General features: G+C 39.8%; 1 protein-coding gene across 2 annotated transcripts in view; it reads right to left on the bottom strand.

Moving 5' to 3' along the window:
• Positions 1–10,492: 10,492 nt before the first annotated feature.
• The window catches only part of NUP210 (nucleoporin 210), a 115,141-nt gene continuing 106,191 nt past the window's right edge, over positions 10,493–19,442 (bottom strand). Inside the window, exons 36-40 of one of the 2 annotated variants that reach the window (XM_038410021.2) lie at positions 18,950–19,200; positions 16,570–16,786; positions 15,830–15,925; positions 15,642–15,722; positions 10,493–12,668 (exon numbers count right to left, since the gene is read on the bottom strand). In XM_038410021.2, the coding sequence (XP_038265949.1) occupies positions 12,568–12,668; positions 15,642–15,722; positions 15,830–15,925; positions 16,570–16,786; positions 18,950–19,200 (746 nt within the window). In that variant the 3' untranslated portion in view covers positions 10,493–12,567. Of the gene's footprint in view, positions 12,669–15,641; positions 15,723–15,829; positions 15,926–16,569; positions 16,787–18,949; positions 19,201–19,442 lie in introns of those variants that run through there. The other variant, XM_043518498.1, reaches the window with a different exon arrangement.

Below are 19,442 nucleotides of genomic sequence, written 5' to 3'. Positions count from 1 at the left end.
GACTTGAAGATTGTATGATCAGATCTGGGGCTTGATCCAATGTGACTGGAGTCAGTGGAAAGACTCCCACTGATTTCCAAGGATCAGACCCTTTGGATCAGACCTTACAATTGCTGACTTCCCTCCCACTGACATTTTGTGAGCTCCAGATTATCCCAATTAGGTTTTAAAATTACATTTTCAGTGCCTCTTCTATTTATGAACAACTCAATTTCTGAGTGACTCATGCTATCAAATTATGAGTGATTCTTTCCTAAAGTAAACAAAGCTTTTTTCTTCCTTTAGCTAAAAGATGACAGTTTACAATATTTGTTCCGAGGGGCAGTTTCTTATTACTTCACAGCTTCTCAGTATTTGACTCTCTAAGTAAAATTATTTGCCAGTCCCTTGTTCCATTAAACAAATGGAAAATATCTCCTCCCTCTGGTTTTCTCTCCCCCTCTCCTCCCAAGATTAGTACATTTGGCACCCAAATATTATTGTAAGCTAGTCCAGGAACTTTAACAATTTGTGATTAGTAAATTGCTTCCCTATCTTGGATTTAATATAGCCAATTCAGATTAGATTTAGATGTCCCAGTCTGGGCTGGATGGAGGTGCCTCTCTCCTCTTGGAATCCACAGCCATGAACCCTCTTCTGGAGTCAGGCACCTAAATAGCAGCCTTACTTTTTGTCCAGTGGTTAGAGCACTCCCCTGAGATGTGGGAGACCTGAATTCAATTCCCTTCTCTTCATGATGGGGAGAAAAGAATTGAACACGAGTCTCCCCCATTTTGGGAGAGTGCCCTAACCACTAGGCTGTCGGATATTCTGATGATGTTCCCTTTCAATCACTCCTGTTGAGGCCTTTCCACGGATAATTATGTAAATAGCCACTGGACCGAAAAAGAACTCTGTAACCTGGAAGGTAGGGCACTCTCCTGGAAGGCGGGAGACCCAGAATCCAGTCTTCTTGCTTTCATTATTTATCCACAGTGGAACAGCTTGGACAGGAGATCGAGAGAGAGACCCAAATCAGAATATCCCACAGTCCATCCCACGTTGCTGCAGTTGGAACTGTAGAAAAGGGCTTTATATTGATATAACTTCTTCACCTGCCCATATAGGAATAGTTGTACTAGTAAAACCCACCTTTATACTGATATAACGGCATCCATACTAAGGGGGCTAGGCTGCTTTCACTACAGCTAAAGAGGTACATTTTTTGCGTTTAAACAAGTTCTAACTTCACAGTGGGATCTTGTGAGTTATGAGGCTCCTTGGGGGCAGTGCTGTGTTTTAACAGTCCTGTTTCTTTAAGAAGCATTGAAAAAAAGAGCATGTAACAATCTGGTTGATTGCAACTACACATTGTTCAAGGTTACTGTGACAATGAAATGTCTTCAGTAAAGAACCTCTTCCATGGGAAAAAGCAGTGAGGCCAAAAGTACTCATAACCATGAAAAATTAAGTGAGTCATAACGGTGCCACTACTTATACAACAGCAGCTACTGCTCCCTAGAAATATAGTTATCAATGCTAAACGCATCAATAAAATGTAAGAGCCAGAGTGACCACACAGCCATTTTGGATAGAGCAGAGTAGAAACACCACTTTAAAAGATGAAGCAGGATTGAGAGAGAGACACACACAATCAGAGTGAATTATAAACAGATGTATCTGCTGCTAAATGGAAACGATCAACTACTCTCTGCAAACCATTTAGTAATTATTACAAACTGCACAGCTCCTGAAACATTGACACCCAAGCAAAACAACACACAGGAGAAACAATGCTGTGTTGAATTGTTATGAGACATTATAAATCGCAGGAACAGGATTATAAATACAAAAAGCTCTGGAGCAGGCCACCTGCAGTGGTAAACAGCACTAGTCACCACCTGCAATAAAAATAGCCTTGCAGATGTAAAGGCCAAGCAGTAGTGGGGAAAGTATAGAAAACATTGCTGGGTTTATTGAGAGTAGAAGTGAGGAGTTCACGATAACTCAAATATAATGATGCTGAATATAAAGAAGAATGAAAATCAGCTCGATACTCTTGCTGTTAATTTTGAGCTTGAAAGCTGGAAGAGAACCTGAAAAACTAAATCCCCATACAAGCCTGGGCCTAACTTTAAGCAGACATGTAGTTCCATTGAAGTCAATAGCTGGAAATTGAAGCTAGACAAATTCGGACTGGAAATTAAGCACACAGTTTTAAGTGAATCTTATTAACCATTAAAACAAATCATCTAGGGAAGATTCCAGGTCACTTGAAATCTTTAATTCAGACAGCCAAAGCTTGTTGAATGATATGGTCCTGCTCAGCCTGACGTTATGGGCCTGATGCAGGGATTATTACTTGAAATGCTACAGTCTGTGCAAGAGCTCAGACTAGAGAGTCACAATGGTCCCTTGTGGCCTTAACATCTATGACTCTGAAGCAGGAGGAATGTTTGTAGGTGATTTAGGTCATGATTAACCTAGTCATGTGACTATGAATGTAAGCTATGTTATTATTAAAACATGAACAAGCCACATTTCTTTCTGAAAAAAAAAATTTAAAGTACAGCAATGGATTTTAAAACAACACATTGTTTCACTGATGTACCTGGCACAGTGAACAAATGACATCTCCGGTGTAGTGCACACATCATGAGATTTCACTGCAATTTCAATGCAGTGATGGAACATCCGATTAACATAGCCACAAGCCTAATGCCACAGTAATGACCAGTAACAAAGCAGCTGAGAGTATAAAAGTAAGGCCCAAAACTTGCCCTCACTCAGAGGCTAAACAATGGAGCATGGGGGAAAGGGGAATGCTGCCAGTTGTACAGTGGGCCTCTGGACCCATCCTGCTAGCAAAGAGCAGGGTATCTGAGGGAAGCCAGGCATATGATACGTTCTCCTGTACACACTTTTGCTCCTCTATCAGGAGGCTGTTTGTGCCTTTAGTTTGAGTTGCTGACTGTAGCATATATGCTGGGATCACAGGGATCTAACCACATTCAAGCCAGCAGACCGTGCCCTGTGGGGCTATATTTTATTGGTAGGTGCATTACTAACATCCCACCAAAAAAAAGGTGGGAGTGTGCTAATAAAGTTTGCAGATGATACAAAGCTGGGAGGTATTGCCAAATCAGAGAAGGATTGGGATATTATACAGGAGGATCTGGATGACCTTGTAAACTGGAGTAATAGTAATAGGATGAAATTTAATAGTGAGAAGTGTAAGGTTATGCATTTAGGGATTAATAACAAGAATTTTAGTTATAAGTTGGGGATGCATCAATTAGAAGTAACGGAGGAGGAGAAGGACCTTGGAGTATTGGTTGATCATAGGATGACTATGAGCTGCCAATGTGATATGGCCGTGAAAAAAGCTAATGCGGTTTTGGGATGCATCAGGAGAGGCATTTCCAGTAGGGATAAGGAGGTTTTAGTACCATTATACAAGGCACTGGTGAGACCTCACCTAGAATACTGTGTGCAGTTTTGGTCTCCCATGTTTAAAAAGGATGAATTCAAACTGGAGCAGGTACAGAGAAGGGCTACTAGGATGATCCGAGGAATGGAAAACTTGTCTTATGAAAGGAGACTCAAGGAGCTTGACTTGTTTAGCCTAACTAAAAGAAGGTTGAGGGGAGATATGATTGCTCTCTATAAATATATCAGAGGGATAAATATCGGAGAGAGAGAGGAATTATTTCAGCTCAGCACCAATGTGGACACAAGAACAAATGGGTATAAACTGGTCACCAGGAAGTTTAGACTTGAAATCAGACGAAGGTTTTTAACCATCAGAGGAGTGAAGTTTTGGAATAGCCTTCTAAGGGAAGCAGTGGGGGCAAAAGATCTATCTGGCTTTAAGATTCTACTCGATAAGTTTATGGAGGAGATGGTATGATGGGATAATGTGATTTTGGTAATTAATTGATCTTTAAATATTCAGGGTAAGTAGGCCTAATCCCCTGAGATGGGATATTAGATGGATGGGATCCGAGTTACTCAGGAAAGAATTTTCTGTAGTATCTGGCTGGTGAATCTTGCCCATATGCTCAGGGTTTAGCTGATTGCCATATTTGGGGTCGGGAAGGAATTTTCCTCCAGGGCAGATTGGAGAGGCCCTGGAGGTTTTTCGCCTTCCTCTGTAGCATGGGGCACGGGTCACTTGAGAGGATTCTCTGCTCCTTGAAGTCTTTAAACCACGATTTGAGGACTTCAATAGCTCAGACATAGGTGAGGTTTTTCGTAGGAGTGGGTGGGTGAGATTCTGTGGCCTGCGTTGTGCAGGAGGTCAGACTAGATGATCAGAATGGACCCTTCTGACCTTAGTATCTATGAATCTACGTCTCCACAAGGCTACATCAATGTCAGATTCATTCAACCTGTGAAATGAGTGCAACACCAGAGAACCAGGCTCCTACAGCTCAGTGAAGAGCTAAGAGGCACCTGGTCTCACTGTTGAACTTGCATGCAGAATGAGAGTGGAGGATGGAAGCTTCCTGTGGTATTTCACTACTCCCTCAAGGCACCAATACAACCCAAAGCAAGGTTTAACTCTCACACTTGTATCGACTCTAATGTTTATTTCTCCCATAGTTTTCTACTCAAGAATTTACCTCCGACCAGCCTATTGAATATTTGTTATTATAAGGTGTTGGGCCTTATGTTATACCCAGTTTCTGCTTGGCACAGCCGACTAAGGTGACTGTCAAGGAGCAACCTGGTTCTGACCCAGCAATCGCCTTGGCACACATTATAGCAGTCTGTGGACTGCTCTAACTAGCTCTAGCTGACTATAGTTTCCAAAAGGACACACTCTACCAGAAGGAATAGCCAGAGGGCAGCATGCTCTTGCTACTCCACAATGCCTCCAGGTGTAGGTTGTAGGAAGGGAGCTGTGGGTTGGCTACACTGGCTCTGTGCCTGTTGGTGACTGCCTATGCTAGGGGAATCCTCAGCAAGGAATTCATGGGTGATTTCCATTCCCCCATCACCTCTTGAGGGGTGCAAAAAGGGAGCCAGACAGGGCAGAAAATCTGCCTCCTCATTTTTAAGTAAACATAGAGCTCAGGAAAGGTGCTAGCTAGACAGCCCAAGAGACTGATGTTCTTTATTTATCGACAGAAGAAGCTTCCCCTACAGCAATCATCCTCATGCTTGGCCTGGAAGAACAACCTCTAGCTGTGACACGTGACCTCACTTTGGAGAGGAGACTCCCAAAAAGCACATCATTGAATAATGGTAAATTCTGTGATGTTGCACTAAGAACCAGACTGATCTAAAAGCTGTACATTAGAGATTAGTGCGAGAACATCATTCTTTTCACCTGGGCTATTAAACAACCACTGGTGGGCAGCAAATGGTCTGGATGCAATGCGCCAGTCTAGAGCTGAGACCAAAAGGCGCTTTATCCCATTACCAATTTAATATGCCATCTGTGCACTAAGCATCCTGTACCTTGCTTTGTTGCACTACAAAGCTCACATACACAAGGATGCTGCTAAATGACCCTGCTTCAACTAAGCCCTTCCTTGTTTCATTCTCTGGGGCAACAGCATGATACAGGGTTTCTCTATTTAAAAAAAAAAAAACATAAAAGGAAAGTGCATAATGTATTATGCAAATTACAACTGATTACATTTTTATGAGGACTGCACACTTATTGCCACGAGTAAGTAGCTTCCCAGTTGTAGTTTGGGGATAAATCCTTGAAGGCAGATCTAAATTACGTAGCAAAGAGTATGGGATTGGAATAAAGTCCTGTACACTAGTTTTGTCTTGGTATGTACATGAAAGGGACAGAAGACCCAAGGCCAACTTAATTAGTAGAAAAAGATTTCAGAAATGTAACAGTACTGTATGAATTTCAGTAAGTGGGGAGAGATACCTATTACGTTAAGTTCTCTATTCTGGTGTTATCCCCTAAATTATTTCATTGAAATTCATTTACTAACTTTCTTTCACCCCAGTACTAGAAAAGAGAAAAAAAGAAAAGAAAAGAACTAGGTAAATTCATGGAGAATAGGTCCATCAATGGCTATTAGGCAGGTTGCGCAGGGATGGTGTCCCTAGCCTCTGTTTGCCAGAAGCTGGGAATGAGCAACAGGGGATGGATCACTTGAAGATTACCTGTTCTGTTCATTCCCTCTGGGGCACCTGGCATTGGCCACTGACAGAAGACAGGATACTGGGCTAGATGGAACTTTGGTCTGACCCAGTTTTGCCGTTCTTATGTTCAGCACTTGAAAGTCTGACCATCATAATTCAGTAAACATCACCTGCTTCGTTAGCATGACACGTTCCTCCCCTTGAAGAAAGGGTTCCATCAGTGACATAAGCCACAACTTGAGTAGGACTTAATGATAACTTATTTTAAAACAAGCATTGCCAATTCCTTTTCTAATCCTTGCTAATGCTAAAGGCTGAGCAAATACAGAAAGTGCAGCCATATCTTACAGATCAGTTGATTGCACAGTTGTGACTTTCAGCCTTGCTGAGATAAGTTTCCTGCTTGTGTGCCATTTTTTACTTTTATGCACAACAGCATTTTAAAAAATATTATAGGAAAATGGATCTTTATAATTGACATACATTTACCATGATCCTTTCCAGACAGTCTGAACCTATTCTTAGAACAAAGTCAGAAAAATCTACAATCATTTTTGCAAGGCTCTTGGGTTAGAAATTTAATAAAACCAATTTTTAAAAAATGTTGGTTTTCATTACTGAAATATTAGCTAAAATTACCTCTCCCTTTTAAAGAATCAAAGATCTCAAAAAACTGTAGCCCATATATTTTATTAAGAAATGGCTTATGTTAAGTCTTTCTTGGTATGCTTTAATATACACAAAAGAACAAAAGCACTTTGTAATCTTCTAAAATCATTAGCCTAGGAACTACCCAGGTAACAGAAGCAGAGTGTAAAAATGTTGTCAGGTCTCCAAAACACTGGATGCACAAGACGAGGAACTAAATCATCTACTCATGCTGTGTACTGCAAGAAGCTCAAAACAAATCGGAGTTTGTCACACTGGAAGAGTGATTTTTTGGTTTGAGAGTCATCTGAAAACAGAATATGGTTTTCTTAGTTGTTGAATAATTTCTCGTTTGTAGCTCATTCCTGAGCAATTCATAATTATTAGATATTCTAAGGGCTTGGTCTACACATGGAGTTATGAAAGTGGATTACGTTAAACTGGAACAAAACACTGTAAACGGTTCCACTTACCGCTGTAGTGGCCCTAGCATCAGATCATGGTATTACAGGGGTCTTCATCTCCAGTGCCCCACTGACCATTTCTTTGGTCAGAAATGGACTGTCTGGCTACATCTTCCATGCCAGTCCTTCAGTCAGCTCACCTCTTTCCAGTTCTGTCCCCTTCCAGGGTAACAAAAGTCCAACTAAAAAACCCCACTCCAACATCCAAACAGAAGATCCTTCTGCCCCCTCAGGCTATGTTTCAGTCCCCTGCTCTTCAACCCTACTCCCAGGCCCTGCAGAGCTCCCTCTTTGCTCCTTTGTCTGAGCACTGCCTTCCAAGACTCCCCCCGCCCCAGAGGCCCTTCTTCCTAGCTTGTTTCCTCACAGCTTCCCCTCTCCTGGGACTCTGATAGCTTCCTCCCAGGGACTCTGTTTTTCTCACAGGCCCTATCCTCAGGCCTCCCACAGGAGCCTGACTTGCTCTCTGTGGTCCTCGCCAGCCTGCCTTCAAAAGGCCCTCCCAGAGAAAAAGAACTCCCCTTGCTCCTCTCCCCGGGTCTTCTCCCTCACTGAGTTCTCTTCCCTCTCTATGTGGTCCACCCTGGCCCTTTCATAGCTGGGATCACTAGTTGTAATTAAGTCACTCCATCAGGATCAGCTGGGGATAACTGCTATGCCACAGCCAAGACTGAGCCTGTTTCCATTAAAGGACTGATCAGCCAGCCTGTGACAGGGGCTTTTATTCTGGAATAAGAGCATTTGCACATGGAGTTATTCAGGATTAGCTATTGTGCTTTAAATTCACATCCTACTTTAATCTGAATTAACTTTCAAGTACAGACAACCCTAAGTAATAGCTGCTTGGACTGGCTACATTTATTTCAGGGTACATTTCTGTTCCCTTGCTACATGAGCATAACTCTTAGAATCAGGTTGCCAGTACAAATATTTGCAATTATCAATTTAAACTATTTGTTTCCTGGACTTTTTCTGCAGTAGTCAGTCACTTACCACTCGCTGTTGCAAGCCAGCATTTCTGCCACTGAACTCATTCAATTGGATATTCAGAGAAGTAAACACAAGGTTGTAAACAGACCAAGTCATTTCTTCAGAAATTTGAATATTCACAGATTTGGGTTTTGATTTTTTCCCCTTCAGTATGCAACTAGTTCTACGTCAATCACTGAAGGATTCTATTCACTGTAAGAACCAACACTAGGAAATAATTTTGCTGATTAACCAAAAGCCATTGCAACAAAGACTGAATCCTGATCCCACTCAAGGTAATGGCAAAATTCCTATAGAACTTAAATCATAGAATCATAGGACTGGAAGGGACCTCAAGAGGTCATCTAGTCCAGTCCCCTGCACTCATGGCAGGACTAAGTATTAATGGACAAGGACTTGGCCTTATGTGCTCCACTGACATTTGGTCATAGCATCATAGTACAAGAATCAATTTAACTCATGCACGATGTTTATGACTCCACTGGAAATTACTCATCATAGCTGAAAATTCATCAGCTTACAATAAATGTATGAGAAAGAAATCACAGCATTAGGTGCAGAAAGCCAGAACCTTATTCTAGTCAAATTGTTCTTTTAAGAAAAGATTGAGTTTACAGCGGCAGAAATTTGTTTAGACAAAGTGCGCTTACATCCAATAACCCTCCAGAGCACCAGTGGTTTGATGCAACTATACAGGGCTCTAACTCAAAAGCTTTGTTTCCTCTTGTGTCAAGCCATTTCATGAGCCAAGCCATTTTGCTTTTAGAGTTTTTCCCTGAGCATTAGCAGTTTAAGGTAAGTCACCATTATGGCAGTTGGATGCATGCCAAGAAACTACATCTAGGGGCCCCAAGAGGTGTAATATACAACAAGCTGCTCCCAAAGCACTCCACCAAGTCATTTAATACTTAGAGCAGTTCGCTTAATTAAATACATACAACACAGAACTGGTGGCCTAGACTAGGAAGAGACTAAGTACTGGAACAGAGGAGACATTTTTATGTTGAGGAGAATAAACCTGTCTATAAGCATTTCTGAAGTACTTATCACCATAGCAACTCAGTATCTCTCAGATCTCTTTAGCTCTAAGAGGAAAAAATTGCCATTTTTCTGAAAAACCCAAGTTAGAGCTGTGGAAACTAAGGCATCCTTTACCATCACTGAACACAAGGGAATTGAGATGTTCAGCAGAGCTGACTGAAAAAGAGACCTACCCATTTTAGATGAAAATTTGACAAAAATATTTAAATAGAAAATTATATTTTTGAGGAAAGATTTAACAAACAACCCCTCAAAATTTGGAAAATGTTGAGCAACTCTAATGTTGAGGAACTCAAAGGAAAGGGCCCAAAGTCCTCCCCACCATTTCAATCACAGAAGATTTATGGAACTCCTCACCTATTTCAGATGAGAACTCTCAGCCACTCCCTGTCAAGTTCATAAAAAAAGAACAGAATCAAAGGATAATCTGGACATCTCATCTGGATATATCAGAAGAAATCAGCTGCAAGATATAAGCGTAGGTGACAGCCACTAACTTGCATTTAACACTGCTGTTCATGGGCTTAACCAAATGTTTTGTTTCATTCTATAATTACCTTCTTTACAGATCAGTTCAACTCTGCGAAGTGCCTTAGTAAAAATGGCATCCAGGGGGTTCCATCTTACCTGTATTTCAGTGATTCCATGTCAAATTTGCTCAGTTTACAAGTAAAAGGGTTTTTTTAAACCCGTTCAATTGGTAAATTTACATACTCACTTTTGGTTTGGACAGTCAAGATAGATTATTTTTCTCATACCACCTGTAAAATCCTGTAGGGCAAATTACACTTTGTGGCACCTGCATAATCCTGCTGTCTTCAAACTATGCCATAAATTACACCAGTTATAATAGAAGTAAAAGAAATTGTACCGGTGTAATTGGGGGGCATAGTTTGGAGACAATGGAATTGCACGGGTGTCACTCAGGGCATAACCTGGTGTGCAGGATCTTTCTTTGTGGTGTTAGTGGTGGTGATGAGTGAGAAGAAAAGAGCGTGTCTTGACTGTCAAATCCTATGGTGAGTTTTCAGGACTGACAATGAGAAAAAAACCCAACAATGTTTTACTTTCACTTTAAGCAAATTTGATATGCCCGTTAATCATTAGAGCCAATAAACATGACAAGTTTACAGTCACCTTGCAACATGACAATAAAGGTATAGCATGGGGCATTAATAACAAGAGGTAAACAGTTTGTAATGTAATTTTAGCTATTAAGCAGCCAAGACATAAAAATGGCCAGCAACACTATGTTAAGGAATCTTATAAAGCTTTATTAAATAAAACAAGTATAAATGCTCATATTTACATTCAAACTCTCAATTTTAAGGAACACCAGCAGGTAAGGCACATCTGTATTTCTCAAACACTAGTAAATAAATTATACAAAACCCGACAAAGGAATATTATTGAACAATGTGGCATTTTCCAGTAATACAGTGTTAAAAAAAAATCTACAATGCCACAGAATTTGTCTGTGTATACATTCATGTCTTTCGAATATTTGCCTGTATAATCTTGCATATTTGATATATTTCTCACAAGAAGAGCTGAATGTTTACTGGCTCGCAATGTAATGACACAATATTATGTTCTTTATAACAGATCACTTGTGACTACCTTCATCAAACTTTTTGTTGGTTTTTTGACAATTCACAACTAAGGAAATTATTCTCAGTTGCCACTCTGACAGTATTATATACATGTAAACAAAGCCTGAGGCTGAGGGTGATAGCTGCAAAACACTGCCCACAGGATGCAAGAAAATGACTAATATTTCAATTTAATCATCAGAGGATTTAATATATCACAACTGAGGTAATTTTCCCCTCCTAGGAGCAATATTTTAAAGCTATGGTTTGAAAATCACTCTCTTCTCATGTTTATTTTAAAACATGTAAAAATCTCACTCGTGTGTACTTTGTTGGCAGTCTTCTGAAAAGCACAGCATGTCTGAGCATGTGCAGTGATCTACCTCCTGGTTTAGTAAAGTAGCTTCTGACTTTTCTGTCGATAACGCAGTTTGAGTCATATGGGCCTGTTCTAGCCAATCAAAACTTAAAAAAACTGAACAAAAAATAAAATAGTTTACTACCTCTGCAATATGCTGCATACACTTATTACAAGTAGTTGTTATACAGTAAGCACTCTTTTTACTATTAGATAAGATATTAATTATACTATGCCCTGCTTGTACATACCATTAATAGCTAGTAGTAAAAGTCAACATTTTTCAGGTGCCCATATTGTACCAGAGACAAACAGATTAAACTAAGGGAAATTCATACTTCATTTTTATCATATAACATGCCACTTAGTTCACAATGCAGTAACCGGGGTAGTGGTGATGCATGGAGGCTCAGTATCTGCTGAGGTACCTATATTTCTAAAATCAATCAATAAAAATACACTGTTCTTCATGTTTGTATTAACAAATAAAAAGCCAAAAACAAATGAAAAATAACTGCCTTCAAATCAAAAAGATTTGCATCATACTCCTTTGTAACAATTCTAGAAATCTTATTTCATAAATTATGGTTACTCTAGAAAGGCACATGCTTTTTAGCATTCTCGGTCATTAGCGCAGGAGAGTACAGTATCTATAAATATACTGCAATTGTACCTATGGGGAGCCACAGTTATAATTTTCTGTAAAAAAAAAAAAAAAACACAGACTAATCTATTCACAGTTATTACAACATTTCTTATTTTTAAACTGGCAAATAATGAAGCTAAATCACATTGTAAGGCTAAAATACAAGAACACTTATCAGTGCAGTACATTCCTGAGTCTCATGATGATAATACTGGAGCCCAAAGAAAACTTTAGTCCTTTGAAACACAGACTCCTTCACATTTTTGGCTCACATTTTACCTGTTTTACTATTTTCCTTCTTTGAAAACCATGTTAAAAGAAAGTTAATTTCCACAGGAAGCAAATAAAAAAACCCGCAATACTTAATCACTTTCTTCTAAGTGTACCTTCTAATTGCGTGAAGTATGCAGGAAAGCTAGCTTAGCACAAAGAAAGCTAATTGTCCAGTCATCTTTGTCAACTGACCATAACATAAAAGACACAGGAACAGATTTTATAGGATTGAAAGAATCCCCCTTAAAAAATTAAAGAGCATTATGCATTAAAAAAAAGATGTTGCACAGTATATTACACTGCATTTTTAGGATGACTTGCATTACACTAAGCATTTGAAAGTTTTTAAGCCTAGTTGAGAATTTTCCAGAGTGAAATGAGTTTGCTACTAATAAAAGCATTGACTTTTCTTTTAACCCAAGTATATGTCCTTGTGCAGATGAGTCCTGTAGTCTTTCTTTAATGTGAAGCATAACCAGTACTCCATAGCCTGGAGGGAGGACTGTTTTTTCTATCTGAGGATGAAGGACTGAGAGACATTGCAGATGAAACAGAAAAACCTACAGTCGTGGAGAAAGAGAGAAAACAATCATATTAAAGAAGGGGGGTAGTGAGGGAGTGAAAAACCAACAGCTGCTCTTAGATTGGATTAACACTGGAAAGGGAGTCTAAGGACTCACTGAAAATAAAGCTCTACCTTTATATTGTCAGGTACATTTTTATCAAATGAGAATGATGGGACTTCTGTATTTCTTCTCACAAGCAACATGAATTAATGCATTGATAAAACCCTTAAGGGCCACACCTATATTTCATTTCAGTAAATAATGAGAGTAACTAATAATCTGGGTTTGTTTTACCTCACTCTGAATACCGAAAAGTCATTAATATGAAGCAAGGCTCCAGTTCAGCAAAATATTCAAGCATGTGCTTAACAATAAGCAAGTAGTCCCAACTGAAGTAAACTGGATTATTCGTGTATTCACATGCATTGCTGACTCAGGGTCCTACACTGCAATAGGTATTCAGTGACTTGTGTGAAATTGATTGATCTGTTGTTTTTTTGTGAAAGTTAATGTGATTTTTTCAGTAATTAATTTTATGTGGTTATTGACCATCTGATGTTTTGATTTTCCATGGCAGTCCAAGAAACTGAACATTTGTCATGGGCAGGTACATGGAAACTCAAATGCACACAAAAAGCAAGGAAGAAAAAGAATATGAACAGTATTGCAAAAAGTAAAAGAAGAGTATGAGTACGTGGTGGAGTTTGCAAAACTAATCCTACTTAGTGGGAATGAGAGGTTTGTGAATTCTCTTCTCACCTCAACCAATGACTCACCTTAACATGTTACAAGCAAATTTAGGTCTATATTGGAAATAGGTAAATCTCTATAACTATTTAAAAGGGGAACTTAAAGTGCATAGTTACATTCAAGTTCACACAGCAAGTCAGTGTCAGAGACATGATTAGAAGCTAAGTCTCTTGACAGCTAGATCTATTTTCCCCCAAATAATTTTAAAATGTAGTAAAATTGAACAAAATCTTGTGAATTCTTTGCAAACCCCAAACCAGGCACATGTCAAGAAAAGATTTTGGTACGAAAATTTCACCCAGCTGTAGTTGTTTTAGCTACATTCTGTTTTGTCCAAACAGAATAAAGAGCACGTTGGCTCTTGAAGCCTAGATTTTTGGATAAGTTTGAATGTACAGTAGTGGGAGCTCTGGCCCTAACAGCATCAACAGAACAGTTGGTCTATCATGTCTGAATTCATTAATCCAGGGTTTTAAATAATTACTTTTTCTGGCCAAGGGGAAAAAAGGAACAAGGCAAAATGGGAGGTCCTGCAGGTGCTGTTTGAAGATGCATGGTGGGAGTAAGAATTTCTTTGGAAGTTTGGTGATTTTATTCCCTGTATGTTACTTTCTGTTCTCTGACCCCTGGAGTAGTTTAGTGATGATTGTGGCAGTTTTTTTTTTTAGATTTTCAGTGCCATGGGAAAGCAGGAGACAAGGAGAAGCAAGTGAAAGGCTCCTCCAGTTTTCCTTGCACCTGGCTTTCTTAATCACTTCCTTTATCCCAGATAGGGTGACCAGACAGCAAATGTGAAAAATTGGTATGGGGGTGGGGGGTAATAGGAGCCTATATAAGAAAAAGATCCACAAATTGGGACTGTCCCTATAAAATCAGGACATATGGTCACCCTAATCCCAAACCAGATATATTCTTCCATTTTCTTCAGGGATTTTTTTGTAGCTAGTGAGGCTTCCAGCCCTTCTGCACTCTGTTCCCATGGATTTAACACTGGGACCTTCACTTTATTTGAAGGTAAAGATGTTTCCTTCTCTGCTCTATGTAGGACTATGCAGAGGAGGAAGTTTCCCTCTGCAGTAAGCTGGATACTTCATAAGATTCATTTAATACATGAAACATTGTAGAAGATACTGTAGAGATGATCACTAAAACAACTGGAATCCCGGGTAATTAATTTTGATTCCTTGCAGGCCCTTGCTCAGACTTTAATAAAGGGTAATGTAAGTCCAAGGAGGAAGAAAGAAAACCTAAGCACATTTTACTAATTATAACAATATAAGAATTTTGAGTATTTCCCAGTTATGCTGGGCTTGATTTCCAAATTAAATTTAAATATAGTCTCTCCGCTCATTGTTTTCCTTTTTAAAGAAGGGAACATGCCACTACTTTCCACATTTTATTTTCTTTCCTGACACACTTGGCAGTGATGATGGTAAAAGCTTTTGGGAGTCTTGACCTTGCCTGAATCTTCCATGATCAACAATGGAGCCTGAAGCATTTCTAAACCCTTTCACCCAGGGCACTCTTTTGGCTAACCTTCATTCCACCAAGGATATTTTACAAACAAACAAATAAAACATATAAATAAAAGTGTGTCTGTTCTGCCATAGAGGGACTGAAATCTCCATTACAGCATAGGAAACTGCACTGAAACCCTCAGTGGAATTTCCCATAGATTGCGACTAAGACAAGGTGTTAAAAATTTCTCTCTCAATCAGGAGTGCAACTACTGACAGTCAAAGAATTCTGATTTTTCTTTATGTTTCTGATCAAACCTAAGTATGTACCCAAAGTAACATTGGGATTTCTGATGTGCATGTTACATAAAAGGCAAAGTAACATCCATAGAAGGTCTTGAGCTATGGGGACTTTTGTCATTGGATTCCATAGGAACAGGATTTGGACCTTAGTTTTCCCACTACTGCAGTGAATTTTTTCCCAAGTATTTCTTGCAAAATACCATTTACTAATCCTGATTCTAGTCTCCATCACAAAAATATAAATCACAAGTATTTCCACTGAGGTCTAAGGAGTCACACCAGTGTAGAACAGATGTGTGAGAAAACAGAATCAGGACCACAAAAAGTTGTATGGTACTTAGATGCCAGCCTTGTAATTTATTTCAGGATACAGGCTTCTCTTAGTGCAACCTCCTTGCACTAATTCAGATGCAATATCTAGGGTAGTCAATTAATTTTATTTATAACAGCTGCTTACTGTTATAGCTGTGTTGAGGTGTCCTTGGGGTAAATGCTGGATAAGTGTTCTGTTCTTTTGGGGAGAAAACTGCATGGTAGGCTGAAAGACATTATCAAAAACATTTCAGAGTGGAAGTTATTCCTTTAAATCACAGCTAAAATGTTTAAAAGTTAAGAAAATATTATTGCATCTTTTTACTCCCTTACCTATGATCACAACAGCTGTCCCTGCCAGCAGTGCAAACAGTGTGAAGAACATTACTTGATATGAATCAAGGAAGTGTTGGAATAAGCTGGCTCCGTCTGTGGAACCGATTGAAAAGGAGAGATATCATATGATGTTATAAATAGCATTGTATCTTTTTAATCCCCTCTACTGACAACTGGGCTCTTTTCCTAGTTCTTTTCTATTTCATTTTGATTATTTATTTGTTCACGATATACTTTATTAGTTTAAATAACATGATTGACTTAGATTACAATGGCAATTTCCACTATAATGTTCAAAATGTGCTTGTTGGTGATAACTCAAAATAGATTGAAATGTTGCATACATTGTTCTCACATTAACCCACTAATCAGTTTTGGAAATGCCAAGCCATGTTTGAGAGTATGTAAAAATTAAAGCAAGAAATACTGTTGGATACTACAGCATTATGAAACTTATGTCAGCTGGGGTGGGCAAGTAGCCATTAGAGAGCACATTCCAAAGACAGTAATTGGACTGACCCAGAAAGGGAAATGTGTCCAGCTTCAGCCACAAGGAGCATTTGCATGCAAACCTTGCTGTTAGAATATTAGTGTTTATCTTACATATCAGACAACTTTTTAGCTGACTGTTACCCCAGCTCAAATCTAAGCCACACACATCTACACTACCACCTTGAACACTAATGAACATTGGAGATTTATTCTGACACATGAAACATACAGATAGATAAACTTACGTCTCATTGGCTCGCTTCTCTCAGCTACATAGATCACTGTCACTGGTACAGCGATAGACTGGTCAGTCACTGGGCTAGATATGGTAAGAATGGTTGATAAGGACTCCTGGCTTGGAACTCTTGGATCAGATACACTAACAGTATAGATTACATAACTAGGCAGTCCATATGATTTCTCCTTCTCAAAGGCCTTCACCATTGGTGACCCACATTTCACCTGCAAGACAAACATACTGTCCGAACAAGCACTGTGCACACTCTCTTTTCCTGGTTCTATGCCAATGAGATGCATAAGAATTACCACTCTCTTGGAAGGAAAATTTGCTTCAAAGAGGAGCATATGTTGTAACCATAGAGCTATACCACCAAACATCCTCAGATTCACTCTCCCTCTCTGCTCACACAACTATCTGTTGCCTATTCAGTTTCAGTATTGCTGCTGCTACTTTTGGTAAACCCTCTCTTGCAAGCCTGGAGAAAAACATGCATGTGAACTCCCCACACAGTAGCATATGAAAGCAATATCATCCTGCCAGGGCATGAAACAAACATGCGAGTGATCATCAACTAGATAGTAAAAGCTAGCTGTACAGTTCGGTAACAAAGTGAAAACAGAAAAATGTTTTCACTCCCTGCTCCCTACCTGTTGCATGACCTCCAGGGTTACTTGTAATAATACTTGTACAACACAATAAATGTAATAGTATATTTTCACACAGAAATGTGATTCTCAACATAATAGCAGCCATACTGGGTCAGACCAATAGCTCAGTATCCTGTCTTCTGTCAGTGGCCAATGCCAGGTGCTCCAGAGGGAATGAACAGAACAGGTAATCATCAAGTGATCCATCCCCTGTCGCCCATTCCCAGCTTCTGGCAAACAGAGGCTAGGGACACCATCCCTGCCCATCCTAGCTTCTCAAGTTGGTGGATACAAGAATGTTAACGTCGGCTACAGTACTTAAAAGATCCTCCTATCCTTCTACAAATTAAATCTTTCTACTGTCGGGTAATGTCAATACAGTGAGTCAAATACTAAAATGCTTTAAAAAACTTAGCAAGGTTGATGAACACAGGTTATTATTATTTTAATATCATATCACAAATTTTATGATGAGTTTCTGCATTTAGTCCCTGGGGTGAGAGGAAAAACAATCAAATATTAGATATGCCCAAATATGGTTTACTTAGCTGGAGAAAATACACACAACTGTATGTGCAATTACAAAAACTAGTGTTTTAATCTTTCCCCTCTGTAGAGATTATAAACATCTGCAGTTCACACCACAGCAGGTACTGTCAGAAGACATTTTTGAATTTTAAAGGTCATGCATGTATCAGTACATAAAACCAGAGAATCACAGCAGTTACAGATGGCAAAGAACTGAGTCAGTCCACAGAAAGTGCAGCACATGGTCTCTGGATAGATGTTAAATTAGCAAACATGATACTTTATTTTTATCCATAACCAGGTCTGTTTGGGCTTCTCACAATAGCTACTAAGAATGGATCTAACAATCCACACAAGTATAACAATGGGCAACGGGTTATAGCTGGTTGTGATGGGGTGCAGGGGAACTAACTGCTCCCTAATACATAGGGGGTTAAATTTTAGCTACACCTTCTCCTCCCCTTGCATAGATGTCTAGGGGAAGATTTATGAGCAGGGCTGCTGGAAAGAGAGAATGGCTCTGGGAAGGCTCTCTACTAGCACAGCTGCTGGGGGGAAGAGGGTGCTGGGTGAACCTCAAGTCGGGAAACCTCCCTCCTGTGTTTTGCTCAGGTCCATTTGTTCCGATTTATACTGAGAAAGGTTTTACCCCTATTGAAAAATCCTGCCTATTACAGCTACTTGATTTCTCCTGAGCTACCTCATTCATTTACACCCAACCTCCTGGGACTATCATCGTACAAATGCTCTGACCTTGTACTGTTATATTTTTGTGACGCGCCATGTATATTTACACTATGGGCTACTCTGTGACTTGCATGGCACACATGGGAAAACAAGAGCCCCTCCTTACATACTTGCATGGGCTACGTGGGCCTGGCCACACAGATGGGCAAACATTCCCAACACCAGGCAGGCACCAATTCCCATGACAAGCTGGCCAGCACCACTGAGCAAGTAGGGGGGTGGGTGGGTGGGTGTGTGTTTTATAATTTGCTATAGGAATAAGCCAGCCATAAATGACTCCTCCCCTGGAGCAAGGGAAAAGCATGGAGGGTGTTATGCATCAGAGGGATGAGAGAGTCACATTGCCTCCTGAAAATACTCCCAGGGTGATGAAATTTGCACACTGGCCCCTTGCTCACAAATGCACCCAACGGCTCAATACAGCCTTAAATATGTAATGAGAATTTGCCGTGACATACTCACCTCCAGTTTGTCAAGAATTTCAGTGGCTCCAAATATTTTCAAGTCAGAGCTTGTGTAATGGTTACTTAAGAGAATTTCAGTCTGATCAGCATAAAACCCTGGATTGAATGGCACTTCAGCGCTGATCTGCTCTCCAGAGAAATGGCTGCCCTGGACTGAAGCCGTAACTATGAGAGCAGTTTTGCTCATGCTTAGATGCTTTAGCTGCTTGTCAGTAAGTCTGTGCATTGTAATGGAACAGGTATAGTGTCCTATAAAGATGAAAACAGTTCAACCCTTGTTAATTTACTTGAGTTTCTTTATCGTTTTTCTCTTCACATCCAAGAACATTTCTTGTGGAAAAAAGGGAGACTTTAGAGGGGAACGGAATAAGGAGAAGGAGGTGCCCTGACAAACCACAATGGAAAGGGCGTCCCAAGAGTGGAAAAAGGCACGAAGGTGCAGTGGACAAATGGGACCCTAGGATAGGGCCTACCAATAATTCCCAGTGGTA

The sequence above is a fragment of the Dermochelys coriacea genome, chromosome 7 (assembly GCF_009764565.3).
Source record: "Dermochelys coriacea isolate rDerCor1 chromosome 7, rDerCor1.pri.v4, whole genome shotgun sequence".
NCBI classification, from domain to species: Eukaryota; Metazoa; Chordata; order Testudines; family Dermochelyidae; genus Dermochelys; species Dermochelys coriacea.
Note: the sequence above shows the minus strand (reverse complement) of the source record. Positions and strands in the feature narration are given on the sequence as shown.